The sequence below is a fragment of the Strongylocentrotus purpuratus genome, unplaced genomic scaffold (genome assembly GCF_000002235.5).
Source record: "Strongylocentrotus purpuratus isolate Spur 01 unplaced genomic scaffold, Spur_5.0 spur5_scaffold_10, whole genome shotgun sequence".
NCBI lineage: Eukaryota > Metazoa > Echinodermata > Echinoidea > Camarodonta > Strongylocentrotidae > Strongylocentrotus > Strongylocentrotus purpuratus.
In genome coordinates, this window is record NW_022145595.1 from 12,409,219 (window position 1) to 12,434,446 (window position 25,228).

General features: G+C 36.0%; 1 protein-coding gene across 1 annotated transcript in view; it reads right to left on the reverse strand.

Annotated features, from left to right (window-relative positions):
* LOC100890782 (dorsal root ganglia homeobox protein) overlaps positions 1 to 4,937 on the reverse strand; it is a 30,602-nt gene extending 25,665 nt beyond the window's left edge. The window contains exons 1-2 of the mRNA XM_003729786.3: positions 4,474 to 4,937; positions 3,653 to 3,859 (exon numbers count right to left, since the gene is read on the reverse strand). Coding sequence (XP_003729834.1) covers positions 3,653 to 3,758 — 106 coding nt within the window. The 5' untranslated portion in view covers positions 3,759 to 3,859; positions 4,474 to 4,937. The remainder of the gene's footprint in view (positions 1 to 3,652; positions 3,860 to 4,473) is intronic.
* Between the last annotated feature and the right edge of the window lie 20,291 nt (positions 4,938 to 25,228).

Genomic DNA, 25,228 nt, shown 5'->3' on the forward strand with positions numbered 1-25,228 from the left:
GCAGGAAATAAGTAGGCTGGAGTCTTAATACGGATTTTATGTTATCTTTTACTAAACGAATGGTGCCGAAAATGGGTAATTAATTTAATGCATAAATTGGCTTGTTTGGCTTCATATTTTTTTTCTTCTAGGATTTCCCTACAATCGATTTTTTTTTTAAACTTTGGATTTTCTTCATCAAATATTATATCTTGAGCAGGAAATAAGTAAGAGGGAGTCTTATACGGACTAAAAAGAGGTTAATTCGGTTTTGGTTCATAGACAAAGAAATAACAGCTAGACATCCATGCACGTATGCAGAGGTAGAGGGAGAGGGTATTGAGGGAGGGAGGGAGAGAGCTTGAGAGAGATCGGATCGGATATGCAGAGAGATAAAGACGAGTTAACGAGATATATTGTGATAAAAAAAATGATTTATGGGTCAAGAAGACATCTTATTTTATCTCTTACTAAACGAATGTTGCCGAAAATGTTTAATTAATTTAATGAATAAATTGTCTTGTTTGCTTTCATATTTATCTCTAGGATTCTCTAACAATCATTTTTTTGTTTAAACTTGGGATTTTGCACATCAAATAATATACCTTGAGCAGGAAATAAGTAGGCGGGAGTTTAATATGGATTCCAAAGAAGTTAATTCGGTTTGGTTCATAAACAAAGAAAGAATAGCTATACAGCCATGCACGTATGCAGAGAGAGAGAGAGAGAGAGAGAGAGAGAGAGAGAGAGGGGGGGGGGGGGGGGGAGATCGGATATGCAGAGAGATAAAGGCGAGTTAATTAGATTTATTGTCATAAAAAACGATTTATGGATCAAAAAGATTTTGTATGTTATCTTGAAGTAAACGAACGGTGCAGAAACGGTTAATTAATTTAATGAATAAATTGGCTTGTTTGGCTTCATATTCTTTTTTTCTAGGATTTTCCAACGAGTGACCTATCACAAAGAGGATGAAGGGCCTCGAACTTAATCCGGATTTTAATGATGAGATTATTTACAAATGATCATGAACGATCTACTCTGCTGGGTAACTGAAGAAAAATGAAAATCATACGTTTGCAGCGATATGCATGCAAATAAAATTCAACAGAGAGATGGAAAACGAGAGGTTGAAGATTTCAGACCTTCGTGACCAAGTTACTTTCGGAGTTTAAGTACATAATTCGGGAGAAGAAACATATTCATAGAAGAAATATGAGTAACGGGCATTTCTGTAATGAAAATAATCATATCAATAATTGTAGAGATTATTAAATCGATTTTGGTATAAATGTTATCTTGGTCTTAAGGCTATGTACCGTAAAAGACCAACAAGCCCACGAAACCAATTTACTCTCTATTTTGTGGACCTTTTTAAAAGCTATACCTGAAGGTTCACGAGAGACAGGCGTTGGCTGTCGGTTATAAACATAATAATTATAAACCACACATAATATAGATAGATCCTGTTCATTTTTTTGGTTTCAGATAGAGTTTTATCGCTGTTTTGAAAATCCTCTTTGTTAAAGAATTACAGGGGAGAGTTCAGAATTAGTCTTTGTACAATTAGATCATAGTATAATATTATTATAATAATATAATTTTTCAGGATTCACCCCATTTGAATCGGATTGGAAAACTCAATGAATTGTGTGGAGAATCAATTGTCACTTTGCCAATAGGATCCGCGATTATATGGATAAGAAAAACCAAATTAATATGGGAAAGAAGAAGGCTTTAATAAGCAACAACATCCTACACATCAGCCTAGACATCCCTCTTTCAGTGTTTTTAATCTACGTCAAACGACAACAATCTTGGGGAAAAAAAGACATTGACTCCCTTTCAAGAAAGATGAAATGTGAGACAAATATTGCGTCTCCAATGTGGATTTGAAAACATTTAGTTTCAAGAAAGAAAACAAGAAAGCGAGAAAAATTAAGCCCCACATGAGCTTAAAACTACGAATGCATGATTAGTAGAGAGAAAAGGAAATGAGAGATGCCGAAGATGATTTTTGTACACTTTCAAAGTTTATTAATGTAAAACCCGGAAAACATTTACGATCATGATTTTCAACGCTTACCGAGACAAAAAAAAATCATAGATGCCTTAGATTAAACAACGTTTTCTGGAAAATCGTTTTTTGTTGTTGTTGCAAAGTGCTTTTTTTATATTCTGAAAAGAATTATTGTTCTATTAAAGTAACTCTAAGTGGACTGGTTGAGATGAAGAAAGTAGAATATTTTTTTTGTAGTAAATTAGTTGTGTCGTCTAGTAGATAGGTGACCGGACTGTTGGTCACAATGGTTCGCAGTTCGAGTCCCGCCGCGGCACGTATTAATGTCCTTCGGCAAGACACGTTTCTGCATTTGCCACACTCAACCCAGGTGAGGTAAATTGGTACCTGGCAGGAATCAATTCCTTGAAATGCTATAGTGCCATAATGGCTGCCATGCTAAAGCCGGGGTAATAATACTGTGTAGCGCCAGGGGTGTCAAGTTTGACAGAAATGAGCGCTATAAAAGAACCAACTATTATTATTATTAATGATTAAATGTGTATTTTTCACTCGCCGGTACATTTCGAAAGATATGAAATCTCGAAGAGTATTACTTTCCCTAGCTTGTGTAGAGGTAGGCCTACGCTGTGGTTTGTTACCCAGCTTATAATTATTATTATGGGCTCCCTGACTACCAAACAAGGCAACTGTAGCGGTTACAAAACACTTGTGCAAGACTGGTTTGTCATGTTTGAGGTTGTTCCAAATTGTGAAGGATCACCCCTTCTTTAGAGACCGTCAATACTACTGGGCCAGAAGGGATTAGACCACCCAGCCAGGTCACTGACAGGTGGCTATCTCATCAACTCAGCTCTCAACTAACATAGGAAAAAGAGGATCATGGGTACCAACAGGCACCGATTAGAGAAGTTTTCTATATAGAGGGGGCAAGTAGCTACAAGTAGGACAGTGGGGCTTTAAGAGACCGTATACTGGCTAACCAGTACGCCAACGAATATTGTTCAATTTGCTGTTGATTGTCCGTAAAGCGCTAATCGGTCAAGCCCTAATAGTTATATTGTAGATCTGTTAAACTCATGTACCACAAACCTACTCACAACTTGCGCAGCTATACAAAAGATACTCTTTTATTGAAAACCCCATCCCATAAAACAAAAGTAACATTGGAAGACTTAAAACTGTGGAGTAACTTACCGTTAGAAATAAGGGAAACACCATCGTTAAGTACTTTTAAATCAAAAACTAAAACACATCTTTTCATTTAACTTTGTTGTGTACTTTTTGAGCTCATCAGGAGCTTCTGCAGTGCAGCAAAATATACTTGCATAAAAAAATCTGCGCGTTATACTCTTAATAATATCATATAACATTTGTATAGGGTGTGTACACGTTGGCGTAATATGCACCCCCTATACCCTCAATGCAAAATGTCTTCATATTTTCCCGAGCCGTCTAATCGAGGACGGGGTGTATACGATGATATCACACATTATACTGAATACGCCACTTGTACATTTTCTGCATTTGAAATTTGTTTTTTAAAAGAATAAATGAATGAAGAATGATTTCTTATCTGGTTGGCAAAGATGAATAAAATGAGAGAAAGGGAACTTATTAAATCGGGAAAGTAGAAATGTCTTATACACTTACATGGTGAATCCTCGCATGCATGTGGGCAGACATTGCTGTTGCCGAGATGAGCCGCGGCCGCGGGGCTGGTGTTGTGGTGTATGGTCGAGCACTGGTAGCAGTACATGGTTGGTCTGCCTAGCTGAGCTATATGGGACAGTCAAAACCTTCTCCGGCCGAGTTTCGGCTGCTTCACCGACCTCCAAACCGAGAGGCACTCCGCGTAGACTGTAGTATGAAACACGAATTATCTCACGGTAATATTGTAGTAAGGGATATTGACAACACTGAGATTTACGGGGAAGGCCTATGAGGGGAATTGAAGCAATGTTTTTAGAAATGCAATTCGTCGATTTGGACTTCTATTGTGAAACGTATAAACTATACAATTGTCTGTATCTTTAATACAGGGAATGATAAACGTAAAAGAGACTTTTACAGTAAATAAATCTTTATCAAAGTCATTGAAACACAGATGTGTGGCAATTAAAATACCCAGATCATCCGGTAAAGGAAATCTGTGCTAAGAGAAAAATGGCGAGGTTTAGAGGAAATTGGCATTTCGCCGAAAGTCAGCCGATATTGTTCAAACTCCTGTTTCGAGATATTAATAGATTGTTCAAGATCGACAGTGAAAACCCATAAGTTACCCTTGTTATCACCATTAATTGTTTACTGCTCCTCGATAGCTGAACAGTATAAGAACTAACCATAAATAGCAACGCCCTTCCCCTTAGAAAGAGAAAAAAGGTTTCTAGTTCAATGAACACAAGATGGTTTCATTAATTTGGTCAACATATAGATTCTATTTTCTACTAGCGTAGGAGTTATGACGTTCTTACCAAAAACAAAATCGTCACGCTTAGAGCAAAATGATGTAATTTAAACTCATATGCCAGGATCAAGTCCAAGAGAAAATGTGTGGTGTAACAGCTAGGCGCCAATAAATAATCCTCACGTTGTAAAGAAAGTCGAATGACTCAAATCAATCCGTACTTCTTGATGCGAAGCATGAGAAAATGATTAGCTATTATAGTTCCGAGCAGAGATGAGCTGAGAGTCCACTCCTGTATTTATCCCTAAACATTTGGTATGCTTAGCGCGGTATTATGAGCTGCCACGGACGACGAATGAATGAAGATAGCAGACGACAAAGCTTGTCATTTTCTTCTGTCTTGGAGGGCGCGAAAATGGAAGTGACCGGAGCGGGCAATGTCGATGGAGACGATGGGAAAGTGATTCCACGCTTACCTCGGTCGCTTGTTTCGCCCAGCGGTGTCGCCTGCTCTGCGGATGCGCAAGACAATTTGCGCATTCGTCACTTGCATGTGCCACGACTAATAGGCAAATCACAGCCGCATTTGTTATCGACTCAGTGTGCAGATTTCGTATACCTTTCTCAAAACCCCTTGCTCGAGCGCAATTTCAGACACACTTACGACAGGTTTCTATCTTATAAATATATTCGTGGTCTTTTGATATTGATATCATAAAACCCAAATACACATCACGAATGTGTGCTTTTAATTTGAAAACAATTAAGAAAAAAGAAATTATACCCCTTTTTTTTTGCTAGAGGCATGTTTTATATTGAAAATCATCGTTTTTCATTCAACGATGTATCATGGGGGTGGGGGGCTGAAGGCACGAGCCCCATCACAAATTGAGAGTTGCTCTACGATTTCATTTTTTTTGGTTGAAAAATTGTAATAAAATAATAAATGAATTTATCTTATTGATTGGTGTAGCAATATGATTCGTAATGCAGGAGAATCATCTTTACTACTTTAAATCCATTATTGGTCATGATTGGTCATTATTGGTCAAAATGAGTTCGACTGATTTAGGAGATAACAGATACGATACATGTATAGCAATTCATAATGAAATCGCATCAAAGTCGTTCTTTATATTAAGTTAGTTTGTTACATGCTCCTGAGTATCTATATAATCTTCAAGCTAAAATGCAGTTTTCTCTGTTTATAGATAAATATTATTGAAGTAAATGTATTTTCATGACACTAAATTTTCTGCACGACTTTCATCTTTCATGATCTACTGATGATCCTTTTCCTGATAAAACTTACTTATCTCTGGATCCGATCAAAGTCCGATGATAGATCGGATATCAATTTAGGCAAGATATAAGAACGACCACAGGATGTTCCTTCGGGAAATATCCAATGATAAACATAATCGAATGATGTCGAAACGTGATTCATTTCATACTTCAGCCCAAATAGAATGACGATTGACTCAGATATGTAACTTTTTTTTGATCGATATGTAGATTCATATCGAAGATAAACGAGGTTTCTAACTGACCCCATATAGCATATCGTATAGACAGGTAAATTGTACTAAAACACATCCAAACCCTTCTAAATTTAGTATAACAACTTGTAGAGTTTATACAGATTACAGACGATGAAATGGAGGATAAGTAGTCCTGATTTTAAGAACTGGAGGTGTGTGTGTGTGTGTGTGTGTGTGTGTGTGTGTGCGTGTGTGTGTGTGTGTATGTGGGGGGGGGTGGTAAAGAGTAAGTGTGGTTTCAAGGAAGGGCAACAACAGTTTCTTTTACACGGTGATTTCTCTGTCAAAGTTGGAATCCGTAAATTCATCGATCGAGTCAAATGCCATACCATTTAGATATAGCGTTACAGGTGGTGATTCAGCCTATCAACTAAAACAACACTTTTTGCTTTTAAAGCTTGATTAGACATGCTTTGGTTACATGAACAAATAGCATAGAAAACAATTAAAGCTAAGATTGATCAAGACTGATATCTGAAACGGGTAACTTGAACTTGTTCTTTCAAAAAAGTGAATAGTGCCCGTTTCTTGTTTTCTGATCGCTTAAAGTGCATCAATTACCTACGTTAGGTGTTCATGTTTTTATATTTATTTAAGATATAAGCTTCAAATGATACTTACTTTAAAGACCGTCAACATTACTGGGCCAGAAGGGATTAGACCAAATAGCGAGGTCACTGACAGGTGGCTACCTCATTAACTCAGCTCTCAACTAACAAAAGAAAAAGAGGATCATGGGGGACCAACAGGCACCGATTGGGGAAGTTTTCTATATAGAGGGAGCAAGTAGCTACGAGTAGGACAGTGGGGCTTTAAATACACCCTAAATGTACATGAGAGCAACTAATCAGTAGACAGACTATGTAGTCGACGCACCCTTACGCGCTAGCATATAGCACAAAGCCCGCTATAGAGTAGGTCTTGGACTCCGTACGTGACTTCGGCTCTGTTTAAGTTATCCTTTAGTTTCTTCTTAAAGATAAACTTGAGTTCTGGTAAAAAAAAAAAAAAATGAATCTTCACAGAATCTAACGAAACTTACACTGAATGTTCAAGATTACAAATAAATGTCATGTGCCAAACAATTTTGGAAGAAAATGTATACTGGCTGAGTAATGAGCATAGAAAGATAAGGAAATCAGGGTAGTACTAGCCCCGACACCATGCGTGTTGTCCAATATACATCTATCTGTGTAAGTGATTGTTACTTTACCAAGACTCTGCCAAATTTATGATGATTTTGATGACTCTATAACCTTGCATTACACACCATTACTTACATGCTATATGATCAACTTTTCTGATCCCCATTCCACACCTTTTCTTTCACAATGCAATCGCATTACCAGTACTCAAGTTTATCTTTAATCTTTAATTTTTATCATATACAGTATATAAATAGTATATATAGCCTATATATATATATATATATATATATATATATATATATATATATATACATATTGCCAGGTGAGATTTTTTTTCTTTAGGTTGATTCATACATTGTAACGGAACGCATTTTTAACGGTGATACTGACATGTAGGTGCACTTTGAGTACATTCGAATTTTCTTAAACTTATAGCTCTTCTTTCATCCGCTATTCCGACGACGATGTTGATTTCATGTGATGAATAAATTCATATAATGAATAAATTCATGTTATGAATACAATAATTGAAAATAACCTAATCCAAAAGGAGGTTATCGCCTCAAAAAGCTGATATCAATTTTGATTACATTATGATCACTAAAAAACGCCTTTCATACTTTACACACGTTGAAATAAAAATGCGTGATTAGAGCAAATCCATTACTTCGTGGTCTCGAAACATATTCATAATCCCCTGAGGCCTTTCACTTACTGACTGTCTGAGATTTGGAGTGTATGAATAATGTTTGCTTCTGATTATTTTGTTTGAAATAAAGTAATAGTAATCCAGAGGATTTTTTTTCTTCTCCCATCGTGAGAGATTTCCATTTAAGTGATAAATTTCACATCTCGATATGGGGACAAAGAGGTATTTCATGGAGGGACAATTATATTATAGACATTGAATTGCCTCCGGCAGAACATGTTAGCTGCTAAGCGTATAATATCGTAATACCAGCCATGGATTTGGAAACTTGAGAGCAGTGTGCAAATAAAGTTAATTCATTTTAATTTTATTGAATTTGATATAAAGGATCATCATTGCTTATGGTATTTCCTGCAACGAAACATATAAGTTTTTCACGCTTAACGTTGAAATAGCTGAAATAAAAACATCTGTTAAAGATACTATGTCCCTTTTGCAGCCAACATTAAAATTATGTAGAACTTTGCAAGAATTATGAATATGTCATGTATGTCCTATCTGTGAAATTTAAACCTTAGCAGTGTCCTAATATTCAAATTATGCAAGGAAATCCGTTTACTTGCTAGACTTCACTGTCAGACACTATTGAGTGACTGACTGGCTTTTTTCATCTTTGATATTGAATAACATACATATTAAAATGAGCTGTAAAGGGTACATGAGCATTTGCCTACATCAATAACCCACTTTTGTAATGGCCAAAATTAAACTGATTAATCTTTGCGCAGCATAAAATGTAAGACCATTCGATACAGTGGTCTAAAAAAATCAGACTACTACTTACTGGCTCTATAGCTCCTAAGTCGATTTGACAACTAATAGTCGTTATTTTTCCACTTAAAGACATTTTCAAGCCCCCCTTTTTTTAGGGAAGTTCTAAATGAGTAGTGTCTTTCAAATGCCGTTGGAATTTAACCTTTTCATTTTTTTTGGCCTGCAAATGGGACATAGTACCTTTAAGTAACGTCGATACGGCGATAACCTAAATAACATGGGATGCCGAACAAAACCGAATTTAATCATTCAAATATTAGTCTTTGAATTGTATCTGTCGCTAAGAATAGACGGTAGGAATGATAACTTCCTGTGTAAGAAGAAGAGAAGGAGAAGAAGAAGGATAAGAAGAAGATGAAGAAAAAGAAGAAGAAGAAGGGGACGGAGAAATAGGAGGAGGAGAAGAAGAAGGAAAACATGGAAAATGAGAAGAAGCAGAAGAAGAAGAGGAAGGGGACGGAGAAATAGAAGGAGAAGAAGAAGAATGAGAAGGTGAAGAAGAAAAAGAAGAAAGAGGAGAAGTAAAAGGAGAAGAAGAAGAAGGAAAACATGGAGAATGAGAAGAAGGGGTAGAAGAAAGATAAGAAGAAGATAAAGAAGAAGGAGAAGAAGGGGAAGAAGAAGAAGAATAAATGAGCACGGGCATTTATTAAAAGTTAGAAATCTAACATAACAAATATTCTGGAGACATAAACTTTGAAGAATTTTTTAAAAATTCAATTCAACAAGTTTTTTAATATTTTTTTAATTTTTAAAAAAAAATCTATTTCAGAAAATTAAATTATTCAATGTAATATATTCTGGGGGGTGTTTCACAAAGAACCTAGGTCGAATTTAACTCTAAGTTGGACTTAAAAGTTATGGAGAGCCATTCATGTGCTTAAAATAAAATAAATTCAAAAGCAAAAATTCCAATATTTTTGACTTTTCATAAATTCCACATCAAGAACATAAAATCTCCTGTGATAATAGAAAATATGAATGATATTTATCAACATTTTATGCCTCGTAAAATAACTTTTATAAAATATTTTCAAAGAAGCTAATGGCTTTCCATAATTGTTAAGTCCAACTTAGAGCTAAGTTCTACTTAGGATCTTTGTGAAACACCCGCCTGATGTATTTCCTTAAACTTATATCAATGTATGATATATAAATAAAACACGATCGCAATTATTTTCGAAAAATCAGCTAAAGGTCAATATCAATATTCTATTGTATATCTCATTTGAATTGAGTTCGGATTACGTAATACGTCATGTTCCCACATTTTAAAGAGAAGGTTGAGTTCTGGGAAGAGGCGAACAATAATTTGAGAGCGTCATAATTGTTATTATGCAAATGTGGAAAAACATCAGATAAAACATGTTCCTTGAAAAGCATGGCTCTTCAAATGCCTTCATATTCTAAATATTGCATGTAACATCGTAAACATCGGGACGGATTTTTACGCCACGTGTTCGTGTAGTCCCATATACATCTTTCTGTGTACGTGCTTGTAACTTTACCAAGACTGGGCCACATTTCTTATCATGTTGGTGATTCCAGAACCTTGAAATACACACGAATACTTATATGCTAGATGATCAACCTTTTTTGATCTACTCCACACCGTTTCTTTCACAATGCAATCGCATGACCATAACTCAATCTTATCTTTAATAGGTGACGTACAGTACAAAGCCTATTGAAATTGCCTTAGGTAGACTTCTTACGAAAGTAGTTGCCAGCATATTTAATATTTATATCAACAATTTTCAAATCTTAGTCTATAAGTTATACGAAATGTCATAAAAATCTAGAAAAACAATAATGAAAATAAATGAAAAGTGACAGTTTAAAGTTATTGATTGATGATTTCGCTAATGTATTGATTAGTGCAAAGGATATTGAATTAAAGTAGTTTTCATCTTGATATATATCAAAATACGATATTGATGAAGACAAATAAATGAATACATTCGTTGATGAGTGAAATTTGATCTCCTTGCCTCAACAAAGCTCCCGATCGCAGCCGTACTCAAAATAGTTAATGCAACAGAAATGACATGGTAACACGAGCCGAAAATCCTATTGAATTCTCTCTTTGCGGAATCGTGAGATAATGAAATCCTCCTATTCTTGTCCATTTTAGAGATAAAATTGCGCCTGATTGATCAATATACGAATATAGTTACTTTGTCCTTGTAGTTGAAGTATTTCTTATCTGAGGCAACACGAACCGATTCATACAATAAAGCAACTGGTTCGTTTTTATAAAAGACAGTGGAAATGGTGAAAAGGAAGAGACAATACAATGAAATTGGAGTTTGGGTAATTACATGGAAAGAGAATATTCGAAGCTTGATGTCTCCCGGATTGAAATATTAGCTTTTATTAATCACACATCATCAAGGATAAATCTGATTTCAATAGAATGTAATAATTTTTATAGAATATCATGATACTTTCAAATGTGAACACAGTTGAGTTTCTTTTAAAGGAGAGTTGCGTACAATGAAACCAAATAATGGCAATAGTAGAGGGAGAGAGACAGACAGTCAGCGAAAGAAAGAGAGGGAGAGAGAAACAGACAGAGATAGATAGTCAGAAAGAGAGAGAGAGAGAGAGAGAGGGAGAGAAAGGGAGAGACATAGCGAGAAACAGAAAGATAGAAAGACAGAGAAAGAGAGAAAGAAAAAGAGACCTAGACAAGCAGAGAGACAGCGAGAGAGAGAGAGAGAGAGAGAGAGAGAGAGAGAGAAAGAGAAAGAGAAATAGATAGAGAGACATACAGAAAGAGACAGAGAGACAGAGACAGAGGAAGATAGACATAGAGGGAAAGAGACAAAGAGACAGAAAGAGACAGAGAGACAGAGACAGAGGAAGATAGACATAGAGGGAAAGAGACAAAGAGACAGAAAGAGACAGAGAGACAGAGACAGAGGAAGATAGACATAGAGGGAAAGAGACAAAGAGACAGAAAGAGACAGAGAGACAGAGACAGAGGAAGATAGACATAGAGGGAAAGAGACAAAGAGACAGAAAGAGACAGAGAGACAGAGACAGAGGAAGATAGACATAGAGGGAAAGAGACAAAGAGCCAGAAAGAGAGAGAGAGAGAGAGAGAGAGAGAGAGAGAGAGAGAGAGGAGGGAGAGGGGGAGAAGGAAAGAAACAGAGTTAAACAAAACAACAAAATACAGGTGGTGGTGGAAGGCTAGATAATTAATTTTCCTTAAAATTATTAATTTCCGAAAATGGTTCATGAAAAAAAAAGAAATAATAAGAAAGGAGAGTACACGGAGAAGGAGAGAGGAGGAAACTAGTTCAATATAGTTACGCTGGTTGTCAAGTATCATTAACATTTCTATTTCTGAGGCAGATATTGTGTTTTTAGCAGCATCAAGCAGACATCAAGGTTCAGAAGATACTTTCTAACAATTTTGACAATGTTTGTTCTTCTTCCCATGATCATTTTATCCACTTTCTTCTTCTGTAAGAGTGGAGTGTATATAGAAAAAGACCGACCCTATTAAAGATATTGACAGAACATTGCGTTCAACCTGTTTTCACAAACGGTAGTGTTCCGTGGAAACCGAGACATAAAACTCGCCAAATTTACCGTGAAACTGAATTGACAATATTCAAAAAATGTCCTAATATGATTTATCTTATTTGATTACGGCCCCTGCTTGATTGAATTTTGCCATCGACAGGTTACCATTGAATAGTCTCTTGATTACGTTACCAAGTAATTTCACCTCCATTTCCTTTTTCTTCTCATAGTCGCTATATTTCTCCTCTAACAAACATCACCTCTCTCTTTCTCTCTCTTTCTCCATCCTTCATTCCCTCTCTCTATCCCTTTCTCTCACCCTCTCTCTCTCTCTCTTCCTATTTCGTCTTGCTCTTTCATTCACTCTCAATTATCCACACTCTCAGTCGCCCCCTGTTTACTTTCCCCTCTCTTCTTATTTTCTGAACTTTAATACTATCTTTCATCCATTTGATCAAACATCAATATACTTCATTGCCAGTATCCTCTCTCCCCTTCTCTTCATGATCTTCTTCTCCAATCATTCAATTTATTTATTCATCATTCTCCCAACTCTTTTTCGGAATAAGCAGCACAACAACAATCGCAGGAAGAAAAGGAAAAAAAAATCAAACTCGGCGTCTGATTCATACTCGAATATATACCACCACGCATGCGCACGTGCCCTCTTGCTTGGTCGCTACCGTGTAAATGATTTACTTTTGCATGATTTCATTTGCGTCTTCCTCATCAAATTTTCCCGCTATTTTCTTCATATCATTACATCGTTTTGTTGAGGTCTTTTATTTAATGTAATATGTTCACCTCACTTGTATTCAGCGCGTTGTCCTAGTCACAGTGTCCGCACCAACAAAGTTGATTTTTCTCCGCGCGTTTCCTCTCCAATGGACTTTCGAATGAATGATAATAATAATAAAAAAAGAAACATAATGAAATCAAAGAGAGAGAAATAACTCAATTGAAATATCAAATGAAATTAAGAAAGAGAAATTTGATTTTAAAATTAGGTTACAGCGCAGCACGAGAGGCGAAGGGTTAGGCACTCGATTATATTCCTATCGACAGCTCTCGACCAGGCTACAGCTAGCATGTCATAGTCGAAAGCTCATGTTTATGTTTTCATGCCCTATTCGTACAAGAGGCTCTTGAATGAATTAGAAGGGTGACGCGTTTAAATAAACTAAAATGGCGTCCCATTATCAACACGTTACTAAGCCCTTGTCAATTTGATCAACAGCTTTGTCGTTACATTTTCCAGGAATCTATGAGCAAGGGATTAATAATCCGTGAAATATGCCACACAAATAATCACACTTTCCCATAATGGATTTATTATTGGATATATTATATACCAAAGGCTTCACGATTATTTTAACCGTTTACAGTGCGTGTATACTGATATTAAAAGGATGGTTACGGAGCTAGTCGAACACCTATTGGTTTTTCGAAAGAGGTTGCGATCGGGCTTATTTAACCCCAAAACAGCAACAAACAAAGAAACAAATACTTTTGTTGAATAATGATCAAAATCACCCAGGTCTCAGGATGAAAAGGATGTTTATTAAAATACAGTAACATATTGGCTATTCATCATATCATTATGTCCTACCAATGATAGTGATATTCACTGTGACGTCACATCCCGTGATACGCCATAATTATATCAGAGAAGTAGGAAAGGAAAATACTTTAAAAAAAAAAAACACCTTGATTTAAAGGAGCATCCTCATTATTATCTACACATCCTACTGCGTTACATATTTTAATAAACACGTAATTAAACAATGTCAAAGCATGTCAGCCATAAATAAACACAACGAATTAACGAATTATTTTTGTAGATAATTAGTGTTCACACACTTTGTCCTAAATTCCACAGACACCATTTTTTGCTATAGTTGCTTTTTTTACTCATCGGAATATAATTATGCCTGACACCCACATCATAAATATTCTATGGGTATATCTATTAATACAGTTAACTAAATTAGTCATACCCTTACAAAGTTTAGTATTCTTTTTGTATGTATGTGAAAAATTGATTTGTCTCGATTTATGTTTCTTGAGAATGTTGTTATTAAAGCTTATAAATCTAAAAAAAGCATTCAAAGAAGGTCTTATTTCAACCAGTCCACATTTCATTCTTGAGTTTTAAAAAAAAGCGCAAGAAAATCAAATTTACAAGGGGTATAAATAATTCATTTGTTAACGGTAAATCCTTAGTGCGTGGTGCTGAATTTAGCTTTACCACACGTGATTTTGATGAAAATACATTTTCTGGAGCCTAGCAGCATTCAATGCTTTATAATATTTCTCAATTAACTTACTTCGTTGGTCAATACTTTTCAACTTCCATCGTATTATTTACCTTGCTAATTTATCTTTTCGTTTGTATAACGTCTTTAGGCTAGATGTTGGTCTATGAACTCGCCCGCAAGAAAACAAAATTCAACCCTAGGTCAATTCCTAGGGTCAAGCTCGCTATCCATAAGGACCATTATTCATAACGCGTAACAAAATGAATAGCGATCCTTTATGAATAGCGGCCCTTGTAGATAGCAAGCAAACCTTAGGCAATTTACCGCGCTATTCATAAGGACCGCCATTCACCGCTATCCATAACGCGATCGTTTATAAATAGCGTTCCTTAGAAATAGCGAGCAGACCCCGATTCCTATACCCTATTGTATATCCCATAATAATTACACCCAATTGATTAGAACGTTATTGTAATATTGACATAATATTTCAAAAGATGATAGACAAAGCTATTTAAAATGCCATAGGTTGATTTTGAGTGTCCATTTTGTACGACTCGAGTTTATTTCTATGACCATTCGCGCTCCTTTTATAGTCATTTTTATTGCTTTGACGTTTGATAGAGTATAGGCAGACACTTGAACGAATTAATTAAATATTTCATACAAGAAAAATTATGACGTGTTTCGTATTATGCCAATGTACTTCATTGTAAGGTATATATAACTATTTATTGCCTGTTTTTTTGTTTTTTTTAAAACAAGAGCTGTAAACAAGATCGTGATTTTTTTAAAAAAAATTTGTCCTCTTTCACTCCAGAGCTAGATTTTGATGGCGGCATACTTTGTGCAAATCATGTAGCTTCTATTCCCGGCTTCTCTTGTACAACTCTTGAATTTTGAAGGCAGGAAAAAGAAAAAACCGGTTTAAAAATTGTGTCATGGCAAAGAGGAATATCTTCAGAGAAGTGAATAGTGCAAAGATATTTACGAATAGATTTTTTTTTATTATTAAACGGCATTATACTTATCTTAAATATCGTCTAACGAAATAGTGTTATTTTCTCTCTACACCTTCTCTGTATATAGTAAGCCTTTTGACTTATTCATGCAGAATCAGAGTGAATTCTGTCAATTCTTGACTAAACCTGTTCTCGACATTATCTCCTTTTCATCTAAATCAGAATTGTATTATCCATATCTCCCCATTGACTAGATTTCCTCACACGCACCAAGCGAAATCAAAGGATTCGCTAGATAACGCTTGATTTGTCCTGTATCTATCAATCTTCCATTTGATAAGCAAAGGTTCGTGTGATAAGAAGATTCAATTCAAGATGAAGAAGAAGAGACGAAAATATGAAAATAAAAAATCAAATCAGCTATATCCTAATGACGTTCGTCAATCACGTATTATTCAATATATGTCAAACTTCTATACCTAAGGTGTGTCCACATGCCGCTCTTGAAGGTGTGTTTACGTAGAGTCGATATCTTTTCGGAGTACTAACATTTTATAGAAGAGTTTAAAGAATATGATGCACTATTGAAGATAATCGTGATTATTCCAGTGCATGAGGAATTATTTTCGAAAGTAATTCAGTGCGATAAAAAAGGTGGCAGGCTTATTGACAGTCCCAACCGATCGTGTAAAAGCGTTTAACATAAAATTCACTGACTTCTATCATTTTGTCCATAAAACTACAGGGAACTGAAAATTGTTTCAAGTAACCGCACAGTTAAACGGATGGAGAGATACAAAAGGAGGGTAAAATAGCCTTAACACTTTTGTAGATAAAATTCACTTTTTTAAACTGGGTAAAAACGTTTTCACCCGTATTTCAGTATGCACAATGACTGTACACAAATTGAATTTACTCGCAGGTGATAAACCTAAATAATTATCATCTCCCTAGCGTGAAGATGTGTCAGTTGCATTATAGACAATAAAACCCGCGAGCCAACAGTTCGTATCTCCCTTCAGTGTACGCATATCCACTCACCTCAAGAAATTTGCGAACTCCCCCAACATACATCCATTCATTATGCATGGGACTTGAAAGCGACGCGCGTCAGCTAGAAGCCCGCCCCCATGAACAGGGCGTGTTCGTAACATTTTGGCGCACTTTTATTCTATCTATCTAGATTGTCTTGTCCCCCTCGCAGCTTAAAAGGCAGAAACTTAATCAGGAAGAGGGGTGATAACGTGCGACAATCGAATCAATTCGCTCAATTGGCTGCTTTTGCATCAAGTTGAGGAGGGATAGTTTGCATAAAACTTAACTTACCTCGTTGATTCTGGGGGATGATAAGCACACGGTAGGGACTCGGGGCTGGGTTGTCATACTTGTTTCGTCAAGTTAGAATCAAATTATCGACCCATAATTGGTTCCCCTAAGTACGCCTGACGCAACCCTTTAAAGGGAAAGTCCCGGATTGTCATTGATCTGACTGTCTCAACAACAACATGTAGGCAGCTTTATCATATCACTATAATTCGATTCTCAGAAGTTAAGTCGAATCATAAAACGTTTAAAAAGTTGACGATGCAGGGCGTCTTCACGTTGTCATTAACTTTAAATTAAGAAATTGTAGACAAGTATTACCATCTTTCGTAAAGGGTTGAAGCTCATTATTGTTATGACTTATACTCTTTTGTTATTATCTCTTGCATTTTCTCTTGCATCAATTATTTTTAGTCAAAAGCTTAGAACTTTTTGTTGTCCTTTTAATATTTAATCATGAACCCTTATAACATTATTTGTTTTATTTGAACTGGTCAGTCATTGTAGAATGACTGAGCTGGACTGAAATTTGTATTTGAGAATCCGATAGAAACTCGTCAGAATCGGTAATAATATGATTTAAAGCGATATGTCGAACAAACTCACGCTTCTGGTTTTGATGATGTTGTTCATTGCGCAAGCGCCTCACAAGCAGGCCACAACATAGATTATCATAATATGATGAATATTATTGTCATTTCATTTAATTTCATTTTATTGGAGGGGGGGGGGGCGGTCGATTGTGAAGAAACACTTGTTTTTGGAAAAAGATCAAAGCTCAAAGATAAACCTTGTTCATAATTATTTTTTAATTCTATAATTGTTCATTTTGATTTCCATAAACGAAAATTAAAAAATTGATTTACAAAATAAGCTGCTGTTTACGATTGATCCAAGGAAGAGACGGAAAATAAAAAAGTAACAAACAATTTGTATGTGACGTAACTAGATTATTACAGGAGTTCAAGCAGAATGGAGCATGGTTTAATGTGTATGACGTAGGTTTTATGGCTGTTTTAAAACAAGTTAATCAAACAGTCTTTGAAAGAATTATGATTTGTTGGTTGATCTCTATATCATCACCCTTTAATGCTTGCTCTCACCCCCTCTCCACACACACATAAACACTCCCTCTCTCTTTTTTTTTCTCTCTCTGTCTCTTTCTCTCTCTCTCTCTCTCTCTCTCTCTCTCATAATTATTTCAAAAATGCCTTCGTGTATTTTCAACAGGTTTTTTTAAAGGATTTTGTATAAACATCATGCACAGTCCACAGATAAATTGTTGGCAAAGTTAACACTTCTCCTCATCTCTTTAATTCTCCCCGGCAGTCGTTCCACTTTGCCGATATCCTTCATTCCAAACTTAATTCTTTTAAATGACATAACAACCTTTATTCAAAACGTCTCGAAACACTCACCCGTAATGAAATTACCAATGCGCTTGATGGGAGGCTAATGAGTCGGCTATAAAACGTAATAGCGTGTATGAATGTGATTAGCAAATCACTTTAGTCCAAAGTGACGCTGGAACGCCCGCGAAATGCGTCTAAATAATCAACTTACGCGGGCTCCATTACGGAATACTGCTTTCATTAACAATCATTGACAAGACGAGGACCAAAGTGACTAACTAGCTAGACTTGTAGCCTTCAAGTTTTTATATATTCTGCCAGCGGAATTAAGTGATTTAAAGTCATTAAAGGTATTTTCTCTTTCCCAGGGATTGCGATGGGGCGTGGACCCTGAATGCCGACGAATATTGAAGATAACTTGTTTTTATAGTTTCTTTCCTTTTTTTCTCTCCATGTAATCTCATTTAGTATATAGGAAACCAAATGTTGTCCAATTATGACAAACAACTCGCGTTAAAAAAAAGAAGAAACTTCGCTTGTACATTATATAAAATAAAAAGTAACAGTTAATGCTTGAGACTAATTTCCCCTTCAATATAATTATGCCTCCTTTAACTTATTCTGGCGTCATTCTCCATTTCATGTAAATAAAATTAAAAACATAGAGCACACACAATGTCGCAAAAGGATGGATATAGAAGGCTATTAAATACTCAGATAATACAGCGCGATCTCTGAGTTCAAACAACTTCTAAAAACTTTTAGCTTGAAATGTTGTTTACTGTGTGCGGAACAAATGAAAACGTAATAGTGTGATCGAACTATCGTCACTTAAAGCCTTCACTAAAGCGTAGGATTTTTACAAAATAACATATTTATATGATTGAAATTGGTGGGGGGGGGGGGGGGTTCATATACAAATCCCCCATTTTTTGTCTGATTATTTGGTATGCGGTGTATACTTCCATTCAATGTGCATGGTCTGTATTTGACACCCCTCCCCCGTCCTCAAAATAATAAATCGACGCCCGTCAAGCAGTTCAAAACGTTACCACCCCCCCCCCATTTCTCAAATCCAACAGGAGCCCTCTTAAATGCAGGTAGTAGTAGTAGTAGCTCTATACAGAGCGAATTTATTTTTCATTTCTTTTCACATAATATAAACAATAACAGACAATAATAAACGTAATGATATAACAGGAATGAGCATTGAAATATCTTTGACATTGTTTTTGGGTCATTGTAATACAAAATGATTTAATTACAGGAAATGAAAAAAACGAACCTACTTGAAAGCAAAGCTTGTTAGATGTAGGTTCGCACAATAATAATTACACTTTATACATTTATAACTTAATTTTGAAAAAAAAATTACGGAATAAAAAAGACATGACAAAGAATTAAACGAGACAAATACAAATCAGAAACATTAGCAGAATGACAAGATAATGATGATAAATGAAGAAAATGAGAGAGTAAAATCAGAAAAAAGGAGAAACATGCAGAAAGAGAAAAAGAAGACATAATTATAGAAGGTATAAACGTGGTTAATGAGAACATGTAATGCAGCTATTGATCAATTCCAAAATGGTTAGTACAATCTAATCATTGATGAATCATTCTCATTCGACAGATAAAATTAAGTGTTATGAGATCCGTTCATCCTGATGAATAACCTCGCTACCTAAGAGAGAGAGAGAGACAGAGAGAGAGAGAAGAGAAAAGAGAGGGAGAGACAGAGAGAAGAGAAAGAGAAGAGAGAAAGAGAAGGAGAAAGAGAAAGAGAGAGAGAGAGAGAGTGAGTGAGAGAGTGAGAGAGATGGGGAGAGGATGAATTTGATAGAAAAAGAGGAATATGAATGGAAAGAGAGAGAGAGAGAGAGAGACAGAGAGACAGAGAGAGAAAGAGAGACAGAGAAAGAAAGAGAAGGAGAGAGACAGAGAGAACAGAGAAAGAGAAGGAGAAATAGAGACAGAGACAGAGAGAGAGAGAGATGGAGGAGAGGATGAATTTGATAGAAAAAGAGGAATATGAATGGAAAGGGAGGAGAGAGAGAGAGGGGGGGGGGGGGCAAATATGCGTGTATTATGGGTGTGATAAAGAGGGAGAGAGATGGGGAAGTGACGAGAGAGAGAAAGAAAGATCGAGAGAGCGGTTTCGAGAAGAGAGAGAAAATAGGGGGGGGGGGGGGCTCCTTATCATCGCTTGGAGACGTTATAAACGTAAATAATACACAAAGATGTTTTCTTTAAACACCGGTATTGAGATCCAACAGAGCAATTTGAGGCGCGAAATAAACTTTAGCACTGTGTCTCGGGGTCGGTCCGATGAAATAACCTAGACACGAACACATGCAGTCATCTAATCTCTCGCCGAAATTGTTTTTTTAAAAGGTGATCTTATTTGTCCGCTCTTACTTATCACGTACCATCAGTGCATAGTCAATCGATTTCACCATGCCCGTAAATGCTTAAAGACAAATACACGTATAGTTATCCATTTTTTTTTGAGCGGAACCCTTTTCCTCCCTCTCGTCCTTTCGGTTCAGGTGAACATCATTCACGCGAAGAAGGAGTTGGGATGACAAATCTTGTCAGTCTCGAGTTCGTAATCCGTCTTAACACGCACAAAACAAGATCTGAAGTGATACCAAAACCGCGTCAAAATGAACCCCCGTTCACATCCGAAACGTAACTCGATCCAAACCCTCATCTCAAGGGCTTGGAGAAGGATGAAGGGAATTATTCAGGGCGACTGAGTCTTTAATCTTTACACGATGTTAGAATCTGCGCATCACTTTAATTAATGAGCTACTGATGTTTTTATTCTAGAAGAATACTGTAAGTTTGCTGGTATTATCATTTCTGAAAAAGCAATCGTTAAATCATAAATCAAAGTATTTTCACGATGCTATTAATTTGTTTGGGCCTCCTAACCATTAGGAGCCATAGCAAATAACACTGAGTTCCTATAGGAAATATATTTATTCAGATGGTCATATCTCTGCCAATACTTAACATAGGCTACTCAATTGGTTGGACATTTGGACATGATTTTTGATGCTTTTTCGGAAAATGAAGAAAAAATTGAGAAATTCTAAAAATACATTTTTTATGACGTCACACTTCACCACTCTATACCTGAAAGGAGAGTCAAAAAAATTAAAAGAAAGACAGACTGATTGTAAGAACAATTCGTTATTATCTAATCACGTGCTTAGAAGGCAAGTAATTGGGAAAGCGCGAAGAATTCTTGGTTGTATATCATTTACTTATTTATTTATTCATTCATTCATTTCTGTATGGTTTATCAAATCACAACAACCAATAGCAGTACATTTTAAAAAGGCAGTTACAGTTATAATACATTTATCGCATGGAGAAAATTTGGCAATGTAAGCCGGAGGATTGAAAAGTTGCCAAACCTATACCATTCAGTTTAACATATTTTTGTTCAAGTGATACATTAATCAAGTCAGTGCCATGAATGAAAGTCTCATTCAAGACATGTTATCACTAAGGCTGCGCTAGACCCCAGGCACGATTCTAATCACTATAGAACTATAGATTTGCATTTACCATTATCATTTATATAAAGAACACAACTAATAACAGAACTAAACAGTCTCCTCGTTTATTCAGAGGCGGGTAATTTGCATAATTTGCAACCTTCTTTATTAATCTACTTAGATAAAGAACTCGTTTCAAGATCAGGGTCATGAAAAAGAATATCTTCAACAATAGCCAAGGAAGGGTTAGTCTCATAATGACCCGATATCTTGCTTTGCTCAAAAGTACACATGCTAAACCTATAGCGATCCGGCAATTCGAATTTGAATTGGATATGTACTTTGATTTTCTCCGTGGGTGTTTGTAGTGTACACATATTTGTCAGGTTTTTATAAGCATGGTTAAGATGTGAAAGGGGCATAAGTAGCTTTCAGTGAAGCTAATCTAATTTGGTACTAAACCACTTAATGCCTCGCATAATTCAATATAGTGTACACATTTTCGCTTCGCCAACAAAAGAGGATTAAAAAGGCAAGGCCCCTTGAGGGGAACCGAGAAGAAGAAAAAAGTCCGACTCTTTTAGTTGTTATTGTTTTTGTTGATTTCTTTGGGTTTATTTTCTTCTATTGAGAAAGGGCATGAGATGAAAGTACAGGTAAGATAGAATATAAACAAATTGAGAAAGTAAAACAAGTGTTTATTTTCGGGAAAAGAAATTCTGGATTATTATAATTCTGCTGGGAAAATTAATCTTCAATAAATAAAACATATGAAAAGATCTAGGGTGATATTAACGTGAGTGATTAAAGGAAGTGAAAATTTGTGAAAAGTTATTTTGATGCGTTGATGGATAACATTTTTTGAACAGGATTACAACAAAAAATAAGACAAATAGAAAAAGGAAAGATTAGGAGAGGATGAAAGAGAGAAGGGCGAGGAAAATGTAAAAGTTATCACAAATCAAACGAAAATTTAAGGAAAAGGAAAAATGAAAACTAGAAGAAAGGGAATAGGAGGAAAACAACAAGAAGAAGGAAAAAGTAGAAGGAAAAAACGAGAAAAAGGAAGCAGAGAAAGAAGAAGGCGAAGAAGTAAAAGAAGTAGAAGAAGAAGAACAGGAAGAGGAAGAAGAAAAGAAGAAGGATGAGGGGAAGGAAAAAAGAAGGAGAAAAAAGAAAAAGGGGAAAAGAAGGAGAAGAAGGAGAAATGAGGGGAAGAAGGAGAAGAAGATAAAACAAATGAAATAATAACAAACAAAAGAATGGAGAGCTATGTGCATGTATGGAAGCTACAAATATGTTTTCGGCTTCGAGGACAGTCGATTCATAAATGGAATATTATTATTCTTGATGACAATAAGTTTGATGGCGATAAAATATATGTCTTTATAGTAATGATTATCAACTCACTCATCATTATCATTATCATCATCACCATCACCACCACCATCATTAACATCATCATTATAATCATCATCATCATCCGCATCATCATCATTAATAACTTGAATTTAATAGAGATGAATATGGCAACATATGTTTATTATCATGAAGTATTCATGAACAACAATTATTGCCAAGTAAAGTTTGTTTCAGGTAAGCAAACATTTTTCTAGTAGAAGAGAAATCAGCAACCTAAATCCCATTTATATAATCCAGTGTATTCTAAAATCCAATATATAGTTTATGTATATATTTAGAGAGAGAGAGAGAGAGAGAGAGAGAGAGAGAGAGAGAGAGAGAGAGAGAGAGAGAGAGAGAGAGAGAGTTATGTATGGTTACGATAACTATTGCAATATAACGTTTTTCGTAACGCGAAAGAGAACAAAACAAGGGAAGGAGAGAGAGAGAGAGATGGGAGGGAGGGAGAGAAAGAAAGACAAACAAATTGGCAGCAGAAAAAGAGAGAGAAACAGAGACAGAGAGAGAGAGAGAGAGAGAGAGAGAGAGAGAGAGAGAAGGCGAAAAGGAAAGAGAAATACGGACGGGACTGAGACTCACATATTCTGACAAAGAATGGCTGTGATCGATAACCCAAAAGAAAATGGGAGGTTTGAGAAATCAAATAAATCAATACCAAAAGAAAAACAAAAAAAGCAAACATTCCCAGCAAACATCGCTTTGTTTTAAAGCTTATCTGCCATAGTTTACAGGAGGGATTAGACCGCCCTACAAGGTCACTGGACATGTGGTTATCTCATCAACTCAGCTCTCAGTAAACATAAGAAAAAGAGGATCATGGGGGACCAATGGTCACCGATTAAGCATTGTTTGTTATATAGAGGGCGCAAGTAGCTACAAGTAGTGCAGTGGGCCTTTAAGTCCAGATATGGTGAAATCTCTCTCCAAGAATAAAAACAGGTAAGCAATGGTCAATTTCTATGAAGAAATTACAAATGCATAAAGCGGAAGACAGACATTATTTAGTAATTCTTTTATTAAATGTCATATAAAGCGGGGAATTTGGAAATTATGTAGGTTGGTATGGTATCCTTGAATGGAAATCTATTTTGGGGGGCTCAGTGGAAAATAAGTGAAACCGGGGTCGACCTGGAAAATGTATTTAATCTGACTTTGGTTCGCCCACTTAATGGCGTTATCATAAGCGCGTGCATTTAAACTCATTACCCACTCAGCAGCAATGCACGTCGAGTATTCGTTAATTGGTAGGCACCACAATGTTTCTTCCCCTATTTTCAGCATTTAGAAAGTCAATTATGAACAATGCAGTGATTCGATTTGCAGGTCCTCAAACCAGCTCGCGCTGATAATGGAATCTGTTCGTACAGTGCACGCGTTGCCTTTGCTTTTCCCTTCAATTCTTTTGCGCGGGGGAAAAAAATCTTCAAAAAAAAAAAGGGCGAACTGAATGCAACGACTCATCCGATAATAATGCTTTTATTCCCGACGTACATTTGAGGCTAAATTCAATTATTATTTCTCGTTCGAGTCGATGAGTAGATATAAAACCCGGATGAATGGAGAGTAATGGCGTTTTGTTCCTTTTCCTTTTTCCATTCCGCTTACTGGAATAATAATTAAAATCTCTACGCGTCACGCATTATTCCCAATTAGATCATCTGAGCGGAAAATTAGTCAGGGCGAGCCCATTATCTAATAAAAACAAGATTCTCGAGAATGGGAAAATGTAGGAGAGATACTAATTTGATTCTAACTGCTTTCAGCCATTCAATAAACACAGCATGTATGCCTATGATATCATTTAGGCGACGCTTGTGAACACCAGATCTGACAAAAATATATTAGCGATATACCAGTTGGGTTCTTAGAAAGATATTCGTTTTAAAATAAACCAGTAATTGGAGAGGTTGGACGTTATCATATTTGAGAAATTATGATTTGATACATGAGAATGATGACAGCGTACAGATTTGATAAAATTAGTACGCATTGTCATGGACATGGTATCAATTTCGGGCCTGAATTTTGTGGCTAACTATGCTTCTGTTGCTTCACTTTTAAAACTCATTTTCGGCTTTTTCACAAGGTGGTTTGTTCATAAGATTTTAGAAAGACACTGAACTACACTTCCAACGACCGATGGGGCCCATGAGAATTGGCTTTTGTTGCTTCATGTGTTTATCATGTAAATCTTCAATAGTACTATGATTTATTGTTGTATATTGCACAAAAATGCATAGTTATAATGACAAGAGTGTCAATAATTATGCTCACTATTTAAGGACAA